This window comes from Manacus candei, unplaced genomic scaffold, assembly GCF_025592945.1.
Source record: "Manacus candei isolate 608988 ecotype Guabito, Panama unplaced genomic scaffold, ASM2559294v1 h1tg000014l, whole genome shotgun sequence".
In the NCBI taxonomy this organism is placed as follows: Eukaryota; Metazoa; Chordata; class Aves; order Passeriformes; family Pipridae; genus Manacus; species Manacus candei.
In genome coordinates, this window is record NW_026138062.1 from 54,909,663 (window position 1) to 54,920,483 (window position 10,821).

Consider the following 10,821-nt stretch of genomic DNA (forward strand, 5'->3'; position numbering starts at 1 on the left):
AGCCATCAGTTCTCTCAGCACTGCCACCAGGATAATCTGGATGCTGCTTTCCTTTCAAATCAATTGTGAGCAGTTTAGGCAGTTTAGGCTATTGGCAGAGGTCAGATATCTAGGTTTGGTCTCAATTATTCTTTTGACTTGAAGAGGAGATTAGAAACAGAGCAGTTGTTGCCAGAGTTATTGGGATCAAGCACTGGTTTCTGCTACATACTTCAAATGGCTTGTAGATTGCCTCATTTAAACAAAGCAACAGAGATCTAACTGTTCCAGCTTCTTTGTTGAGTTGCAAATAGTTTTTCTTTAGAGAAGGGACATTTTTGGTGCTTCAGTGTCTCATCTTTCACACTGAAAATTAAAATACCCTCCCAGATGTGACAAGAGTGGCTACTGCCACTCCCTGATGACCTGAAAGGAGCCTGAAGTGGTTTGTTACTCCAGCGAGGTGTTTACCCTGAATTCCAATGACTGAAGTGAAAATCTCTGTTATTGGCTGTGTGATGATCAGATTTCACATGAATGATTGGAGGTGGGCAATACTACTTTAAAGAATTGCAAATTTCCTCAGAGTAGCACATTATTTTGTTTTGAATAGAAAATGACATGTCCTCTGAGCTTGCCACAGTACTGTGACATTTTTTCTCAATTCAGAAATTCTGAACCTCGGTGCCTCTGGATTTTATAGTTTTTTATTGTATTTTTTATCATTTAATGTGCAGGAGTTTCCAGGGCCAGTGTTGGCCCAAAGCAGACTCCCTCAAGATTGGCAGAAGTTTGCAATTCAGGTTACTTCTGTGACAGAAGTAAAGAAAAAATGATCACAAATTCAGTTAACCTCAGCTGCAATGTTGCAGAAGCTTCTGTTGTGATTTTCTGAAGGATTTATACCACAGGGAGTCCTTTTCTGCATCCTGTTTTCATTCTGTGTCCTCTCTTAGAGTAGCTTTTGCTACATAACCCCCTTGTCAATGTTTGTGCCCAGTTGATGGTTTTAAATGTGAAGGACCATGTATGATTATCACTCATCATCCTCCGAGTCTGAGTTGATTTGATCTGTACTTGAAGAAGGGGAACAGGAGGAGCTGATATAAAGCTCATGGAACTGTTGTGTGTGCCATATTAGGACTGTCTGCATATAAGACAGAAGGTAATGTTCTCCTGAGACAGTGTGGATCTGGCCCAAGAGTACCATGTGTTTATGTGAGGAGTGGAAACCCTTGCATTAAAGACAGTCTGCAGGTCTTGGAAAGGGGGTGCTTTCGGGAAAGTTCCCTTGGTGCTCTGGATATTGATGGGAATTGAAATCAGATGTCCTGAATTCTACTTTTTGTCCACATTAGAACAAAAGGGTTGTTTTTTACCATTAGATCTTGAAAATGTTTTATCTTGGAGGGTGACTGAAGCAAGTTTTATCTCTAACTTTCTGACTTCTCAGTTTGTGTTGCAGAAATCTGTAAGCGCTAAAGGGAAGTAAAGTATTATTCTGAGTTGTTCTAGATCTCCCATTAATTCCAGTGATTCTTGTAATTTGAGGGAAACTTATAAAAAAAGTCCTTCTCTATAATTTGTTAACCGAAATTTCCTTTCATTTCTCACCTCTGTGCCATACAGTATATGCTTTTCCCCTTCGGTCTGTTACCGTAATCATTTTTTTTGTGCCCTGTGAGCTGTATCCTGAAGAACTACAAAGCACTCTTTATGTTTCCTCTACAACCCAGCAACTTGGCATGTGGTAGATTTTGAGTCTCGTTTGGGCCTTTTAAAGGTTTTACCAGCGGATTCATAATTTGATAATTGACCAAGGGCTCCAGAGAGAAAAAAATGCAGCTACACTCTGTAAAGACAGAAATGGCTCTCATTCCCATGAAAGTGGGAAGTTTTCATTCCTAGAAATGAGGAAAGAATGAAGAAAGAGTCCAACATGTCATAAACCAGGTGGTCCTGCCCTTGCTTGGTGAGAAGGAAGAGGTATCAAAGCTGTTTAGTTTTGCAAGGAGCTGAATTGAGAACTCGAGTAATGATGGTGCAAGAAGGATGTGGTGAAGAATCCTTCAGTCCTTCTAAGGGTTTTAGACTTGGTTTTGGAAAGCTAGGAATGGGAAGAGAGACCTTGGACTACCAGTTTTACTTGCAAGGTAAAAGTTGTCATGATAGGGGAGAGCAGGAGTGATACCTGATTTTGTGCCATTTAGATGCCTGGAGGCATCAAGCAGGACTGAGGTGTGTGCTGCCTGAAGCAGAAATGGATCCGGGTGTTTGTGCTAAGGCTATTAAAGGACATGAGATCATATGGTTACAGTGGCACACTCTGCCTCATGAGCTATCAGTCAGACCACCTGGCAATTTGCACAAACACTCCCTCCTTACCTTATTATTCTCTCAGATTCCTATCTTTAGGGAATTAGCAAATTTAACTTTTGTTCTGCAACCAAAGGTGAAGTAACTTGGAAGACAGAGTAAGTTTCATAAGCCATATTTAGCATATATGCATGTACAAATGCACAGAAAGGGAATGGGATTTTACATTTTGTTCAAATTTGTTTTCCTGCATGCACACCATCACATTTATTTACTGTTGTGTCCAAGGCTAGAACACTACAGAACACTGTGAAGAGTTGCTCTTTCCTGTACTTTAGAAATGCTCTTTACATATGTGTACAAGTCTGTAGAGTCCTCACAAAAAACAGACCTTCCAGTACATCTGCATGGACAGGCTGCTCTGTGCTCCTTGCTGGCCAGACACATGCCAGCTCCTGGCCAGCTCCATTTGGAAAGCTGGAGAGTTGCATTAGCATGGCTTTATGCCCAAGTGAATATAAACTGCCTCTCAGGAGGGCTTATTCACTCAAGTTAAGCCAGGAGGAGAGCTGTGAGCCAGATGAATGACTGGTGGCCACAGCTTCTTTTTCCTGCACCCTCAGGTGCTTGGACACATGCCTATCATACAATGAAGATGCCAACATCTTGGGCATGTGTCAGAAGAGTTGTGGCTCCTCCAGGAGAAGCATAAGTGAGGTCGTGCACCTATCAATCCAGGCATCTGGCTTTTGGGTTAGGTTCTGCTCACATATGAAGGTGGAAGATGGCTTGGCTGAGGCTGTGGGCCAGACACTGTCCTACTGGGCTGAGCCAAACAGCCTCCAGGCCATAGGCTGGCCATGCTGAACCTGCAGTGTGGATCCAGCCATAAGCTAAACTAGCTTGTAAGTGGAAGTGGGCTGAGTTGTTTAAGAAGCATTTGCTCTCAAAGAATAACTCTTTACTGCCTGACCCATCAAAACATAAAAAAAAAACCAAAACAATAAACCATCTCGCTGTTAGAAAGTCCTTGTTAGAAAGTCAAGGCACAAGCTCTGATGACCCACAGCCACACCTGTTCGTAGTGTCTGAGACCAGATATGCTAAGAGCTGCAGGCTGCAACCAAGTTGCCCAAACTGCTCTGAAGCTCTTGCCTGTTGGATGAGACTCTGCCATTGCACAGGGCATGGCATTCATGTTCAGACATCTTGCGCTGACTGCAACTTCAGCTTGCATTTTCTCTCCTCCTTTGCACTAAGAAAGGACTTTGAGGACCTAGAGGTTTGTACGGGGGCGCTGCAGGTTATGGTAACAACCAACCTTGCTGGAAACATTAGCAAGGAAAATACATTGCAGTGGAGTCCAAAGCTTGATTTATGTGCACCTTTCAGATAAAGGAGGTTGGGATAAGTTGTGGGTCAACTAAATAGTATGGTGTCATTTGTAAAAGAGATCCCAGAAAATTTTCCATGCACAATTGCTTCAGACTCCCTTGGCACTGATGCTCTCCCCACTATCTTGCAGTTGCCAGAAAGCTCCTTTGGCTAGTGCTGGCTGCTGGCAGATGTATTTTCCATCTACACTGCAGTGTTATAAGTTCTCTACGTGACCTGCCCTATGTGGAAGAGGTCCCTGTTGCCTTTCAGACACCCTGGCATGCTGAATGCTTCAAGAATACTCTGGTCCCTCATTTTAAGGCACATCATACTCATGGACTGAGGCAGTTTACCATGGCTTGCAGTTCAGCCTCACACTGTCCTTAAGACAAGCTCAGTCCAGGCAAAAGCAAAAACAAGGTTTTTTTGGGAACATATGGGGAGACAGCACCGTTACCAAGGCTTAGATGGACACAGGTAACAGGAAGGAAAGACTAGTCACAAGCTACCTGAGACAATGTTTTACTGGCAGTTCTTGTTGATACCCAGATGAAAAGCTGTAATTTCTTCCCTAACCCTCGTGGGCACATATCTGCCACTGGCACACAGCCAGCATTTGTATATGGTGTCACAAGAGGAAATGCTGGCATGGGGAAGAAGGTTTGCATTTACATCCCACCTTCTCAACGGGGTCTCCTTGTCTTCCACCATGATTTCATTCTTCTTTTTCCCACCTTCTCTCCTTACCAATGATTTCTTACTTCTCAGCGCAATTTGCAGATTTTGACTTCTCTTATACTAGGTCATTCTCCACTCTCCCTCTTTGAAAATGCTTCTGTTGTTTTGATAAAGTCAACTTAGCTATCATTTGTATGCCTAAACAGAGAGCAGGCTTCCTTTAGGATGTCACCTTGCTTGGCTAAGCCCTGGACATAACAGCAGGACACTGTGAGGACAGACAGTTTCATCTGGCATGTGGTGCAGGGCTCAGATACAAAGGAGCAGACTTTGAAGTTCTGAACCTTGTATTTTATACAAATGTGGCATATATGGGACTGATGTCTGCAGAGCCAAAAAATTATCATCTGGGCATAGTAGTAATTAATCACTTTGGAATCATGCTGACAGTGGAGGTGAGAGATACTGTGACACTACTTAGTAAATGCTTTTGGTATTGGCAACTATTTCCATGGGAAACAGTGGGTAGAGAAAAAGAACATAGGAGAATTATTGAGAGATTCATTTTGTTCTTGCTTAAATTAGGTTTCAGTTGAATTAAACCAGACCTAAACATAGTGTTGCGTATCAGTTTAACGAGCTTTTTTGTATCCATGACTTCCATTAAAATGACATACACATCCATGGATTGAAGGCTGTAGTATGGTGTGGATATACTTGCTGGGCTTGCTGCCATCTCTAGGGATATTTGGCTGACTTTTTAACAACTACAGACTAAGCCATAACTTCACAAAATCCAGTTTGCATTTGGCCTATACTTAGTGCTGCCAGCAAAGATGGATAAGAAATAGCATTCAGAGCAGAGTGGAGCTGTTTGCCTTCTGAAGAGAATGAGCTGAGAAGGGCCTTGGTCTGTATTGTTTCTCATTCCACTTAAAAGTATAAAAATTATTCTGCAAATGATCAGGAACTTCATGCTTCTGTGTTATGCTCTGTTACATCATAAGTGTGGTGTGTCCTGTGCTTGTGGTTGGCATTCGTAGCAAAGCATTCTTAAAAGAGAGTTGTCAGGTTTGGTGTTCACTCCTGTCGATGGATCTCTTACCTCCTCATCATTTTGAAGTTACAGAGTTACTTCTTTACTTTATTTCCTAACTGCTGTGTTGTGACTTCAGGATTTTTCTGTTGGCCTGAAAATAGGGATAATTCAAAGCAGAATCACTTCAGTCTCTCTTTAGTGACCTGAAATGTGCAATTCTCAGTTTTGGAGACATTAAGCAATTGCTAATTAGCAACCTCTACTTATTCTACTAAAGCCTCAGTTATGGGTATAACTTGATCATAGCTCCTTAGCAGATGAATAAAGACTAATGCTTGGGGTAACTGGTGTGTGCACTCTTCTACATAGTTTTTAAAGGTTAACTATGGGATAAAGGAAGACTGAAATGAAGACATTACATTTAATAATTTATTCTGCATATTTTATTTCAAACAGATCATTGAATACTCATATATATATACGTATGCATTTTTACTTATTCTCCAGACACTGTCAGCAACTAAGTCACTATCTGCAGTTTGTTCATGAAATATGTGGTGTAAAGAGTCAAGTATGGGGTTACTGTGGGTTAAATGCATCTCACTTTGTGCTGTTTTTGTTTTCTGATTATGTGACCTCTGGATTTTGAGCTTGGATTACTAAAGGATGATGCGCAAACTCACCTGTCTGCCTGTCCTCCCTGCTGGAGGTTGCACTCTTTAAGTGTAGGGCTAACAGAAATATGTGTGTCTGTAGTTGTGTACCTCAGTTCAATCACAACTTTATCAGCAATTTCAACTACTTTCAAAAAACAGACTGCAATGAAACTACTTGTGTAGAGGCAGACATTTCCTTCTGCTGACCCTGCTGCATTGTTGACAACCTGTAACAGAGAGACAGAGAGAAAGGCAGGAGGAGGTACCAACTTAACTTATCACAACAAAATTAGCCCAAGATTGTCTGTCAGAGACTTGAAATGAAACAGTGAAATGTACCCTTTAAAATAAATTAGAAATTCACACAAAAAGCTTTAGAACTCTGGACCTAAAAGACAAGAGCAAGTTTTAACATTTCAGTATTGTCAAGAAGCAAATACAGAGAATTCATGATGCCACTTGAAACTTCAAATTTTCTCATTAACTTTAATAGAGATTTAATGCAATGCTTCTCTTTTATGCTTTGAATAAAGGAGTCAGGAGCCTAGAAATAAGCAATAACCAATAAGCATTCCTCCTCATGGCTGGTAATGGGAATGACTGATTTGATTTAGCAACACAGAAACACACATTTTGTTAATGCTGCCTGGGTCAACAGCAGTCACTCCAAGCTGTGCTTGCCCAAGGTTTTTCTTCTTTTTATTGTGTCTGGCTTCAGAAAATTTTTTAAATTAAAAAATCATAAATATTTTTAATGTCTCAAGAGTACATTTTCACTTCCCATTCTGTTTCATCCTGGATGTGTTAGAAAGAGTCAAATATAACCTCACTTACATTCTCACCTCATATACTGACACAGAACCTGTCTTTCTAATGCATTTCTTAACCATTAGCATCACCTATTCTCTTTCCATCAAGCAGCACTGCATTCAGTTCCTCCCGTTTGGCAGCAGACATAGTCTCAAAGTCCTGCTGCTTTTTTTTCCACAAGGTGACACAAGAAAAAGCTGTCCCTTATTTTTAATGCTCAATTTGCAATCTCTGCCTTGGTTAAATTTCATCTGCTCACTCTAACACACTCTTTTACGTTCTCTTTGCATCTCACCTGTCATCTTTTAGCTTGTCAAAAATGCTGCCTCACCAATTGTCTTCCCAGTTCCTCTGGTTCTGCTTATTCCTCAGTCAATCTCTTCACCAGCACCTCTTTTCTGCTTTTACAAGACTGTTAGTTGCCCTAATGCAGAAAGGGGATCTCACACAAAGAGAGTAATTCAAATGAAAATAAAAGGTTTCACATCAGAAAATTGAATTCCCTTACGCACAGAACTCATTTATTTTCCTGGTTGCTCAAGGAAGCTTCCTGTTACTCAGATTGTTGCTGATAAATAACCTCTTTTCAAGCTCAAAATTGTGCCATCAGCTTCCTCATATCACTTACTTTTAGTTTGTTACCATTCTTGGTAGTATTACACAGTATTATTTTCCCAGGTCAGAACATGTGAGCATTCCTGCTGTGCAAAATAGTCAATTCCATCATTCATGGCATAAATATTGCATAATGCGTTGATACTGCCGACATGGGTATATATCAATATTTTGTTAACACCAGTGGTACAACATATGGAATCCCTTTTAAAGTTTAAGTACATGATTGAAAATCCTGACAGATCCTCTTTATTTGCTCTGTGGTATGGGCTATAGCTTGAAACTCTGTCCCTTCATTTTAGTGTTACTTCTGGCTTAAATCAGTCCCGCTGCACCATGAGCCATCTGAAAAAAATGTTGAATGGTGCAGAAGTCCAACATGCTTTCAGCCACTTCCTGCCACAAGCCTATGAGCAGATGCTAAAGCATGTTTGCAGTGGGACCAGACTAGTGGTCTTCCTGCAGACCTGGAGAGAGGAGAAAGACATTTTTTTTTCCCCATAAAAAGAACTAGGTACACATGCCTGGAGATGGCAGATCTCTTGACTGATGGAGCAATGCTTTCTCGCAGCTTTTCCCAATGCTCTGTGGCAGACTTGCTTCCCTCTCCCATTTTAAAAGGGAATAATCCTCAGTTGAAAAACAAAGTCATCACAAAAAAGCATGAGGAAAGACCAAGGGATGCTATTAATAAAGTGAGGGCCCATGCCAAGAAAGGCTTGAGTTTTCCAGCGGCCATTTTACCACCCTTGTTCCTTTATTAAACTAAGCTGTTTTCTGATGGGACTGTCTCGTATTGCAGATGTGATTCTGGTCTCTGAACATCCTCCCATGTGTTTTGTTTTGCAGGAGGCAGCACAGGAACCTCCCCAACCACCTCCAGCACAGGGACCCCATCACCATCTGCTTCCTCTCACCTTCTCTCTCCATCCTGCTCTCCTCCAGCCTTTCATCTGGCCCCCAACACTTTCAATGTTGGCTGCCGGGAGAGTCAGCTTTGCAACCTCAACTTGTCTGATTATCCCCCATGTGCCAGAAGCAACATGGCTGCATTGCAGAGCTACCCAGGGCTGAGTGATGGTGGCTACAATCGGCTGCAGAGCAGCACTGCTTCTGCCTCGCAGCCCTCTGAAACCTTCATGCCTCAGAGGACTCCATCCTTGATCTCAGGAATGCCAGCTCCTTCCTCCCTGCCCAGCAACAGCAAGATGGAGGCATACAGTGGCCAGCTGGGATCTTTCCCCAGCTCTCAGTTTCAGTATGTCATGCAAGCAGGCAACCCTGCCTCCACCTCCTCCTCTTCACACATGTTTGGTGGTGGCCACATGCAGCAGAGCTCCTACAACGCCTTCTCCCTGCACAATCCCTACAACCTCTATGGATACAATTTCCCTGCTTCCCCCAGGCTGGCAGCAAGCCCAGAGAAACTCACCACCTCCCAAAGCACTTTACTCTGCTCTTCCCCATCCAGTGGGGCCTTTGGAGAGAGGCAATACCTTTCCACAGGAATGGATCACGGGATGCACATGATCAGCCCTCCCTCCAGCAACCAGCAGACAGCCAACACCTGTGACAACAGACAGTATGGTGCAGTTCAGGGCTCCTCCTCGCAGATGTCAGTGCACATGGTCTAACAAGCCATGCCTCTCCTTGGCATCGGAGGCAGCCAGACCTTCGTCGTTTCCAGGGGTGAAACCATCCCAGTACCCTTTTGCCTTCAAACTTATAGTGGAACTAGTATTGTAATGATGAATAAGAACACAAGCCATCTAGGTGTGTGCCACAAGAACCTTGTGGAAAGCCTTGACTGACAGCCATCGCAGCTTGTTGTAGCCCCGGGCCTCCAGACCTGCCATGGAGCACGTGCTTTTTCTGGACATTGCAGAGAGAAGGGCATGACTTTAAAAGAAGCTAGAGAGAAGCAGCCAGATATACTGTCTATGCATTAACTTTCAGCTGGTGTGAGCTTTCAGCGTGGAGGGACCCATACCCCTGTGCTGTCTCCTCTGGGTGTTGAAGAAGGGCAGTCTCACAGGGCTTCATCCTCTGAAGCTGCACTACCCATGGCTTTAAAGACCTCCCCCTTTCCAAATAGATCCTCACTGCTGGAGCAGCTCAGCCCATTTCTGAAGCAAACAGTGGCCTGTGGGACCTTCTTCCACTGTATCACAGGAATGGCACAGCTGGGCTAGGCTAGAGCTTCTTCCTGAAAGGTTTCTGCATTTTCACCGTGGCTCTGCCCAGCAGTTTCTTTATGAGGATTGAGCTCACTAGTACCCAGCCTGCAGATGGAGATGAAAGAAAGAGGAGAGAGAAAAGTTTTAACCCACAAAGGAGCCTCAGACATTAGCAGGGACTGAACTTTGGAAAGGTGAAGGGAAGAGGAGTGCTCAGCTCCTGTTGACTTGGCCAGAAGTAATGCAGCCAAACTGAATGGATGACAGCCTTTGTGGGGAACGTGTGTCCCACAGCACTCATCCCAACAGGAGGAAACTGTCCAGGCTGAACTCATGGGGAAGAGCAATGAAAAAAGAGAGTTCTGCTCTACAGGAGCACAGCTGTCCTTGCATGCAAGAGTTGCCATAGAAAACCATTAGCATTTCAGAAACAGTGAGGTTGAGTATTTGCCAACCTCCCAACTGCCACATGATCTCTGTTTAACCAAATAGATCATTGCCTTTTGACATTTTTCTTTTCTGTTTTTTTTCTTTTTTCTCTTTTTCCCCTCCTCTTCAAATCCTTTAATAATAAGAAAACAATTGTAGCTTGGTGCAAGCTATGCATTTAAGTTGTGTGAAAATGCAAATACCAAGTAACAGAATACAGATATTATTGAGATTTGTTGTGAGGTGTTGTAGATAAATGTATTTATATGCCTAGTGGGGTATTCATTATTATGAGTATAAAAGAGGGCAATAAAAATGGTATGTAAAATATGTATGAAGAAAAAGGTGTATAAAGATTTGCCCTACGCACGGAACTCTGTTTCTAAGTGCCAAGCACAGAATGCGCTAAATAAATCTTTGCAATTGTTCCCTCTGTGTTTTTCTCTGTCTGTGAGGCTTCTCAGGGGTCTTCTAGAGACAGACATTTTTGACATACTGTCATGTGTGTTTGCACAGTCAAGACACGGTGCTAAATTGTGAAATCCAGGCAATATTAGAATAAAAATAAAAATTCTGTCTTCTCAAGGAATTTTAAAAATTGAGTGCTTGGAATTTGTAGGATGCCTTCTTCACTGGAAGTGTATCTTAAAGACAGCTGGAGATGTTATTTTGATTATTGAAGGCTAATAAAAAGCTCTTCAGAGTAATTTTTCACAGTCAATATAGTCAATAATGCCTAAAAACA

The 10,821-nt window shown here is 42.5% G+C and overlaps 1 protein-coding gene across 1 annotated transcript in view; it reads left to right on the forward strand.

Annotated features, from left to right (window-relative positions):
* TBX15 (T-box transcription factor 15) overlaps positions 1 to 10,504 on the forward strand; it is a 91,586-nt gene extending 81,082 nt beyond the window's left edge. The window contains exon 8 of the mRNA XM_051780283.1: positions 8,320 to 10,504. Coding sequence (XP_051636243.1) covers positions 8,320 to 9,104 — 785 coding nt within the window. The 3' untranslated portion in view covers positions 9,105 to 10,504. The remainder of the gene's footprint in view (positions 1 to 8,319) is intronic.
* The last annotated feature ends 317 nt before the right edge of the window (positions 10,505 to 10,821 follow it).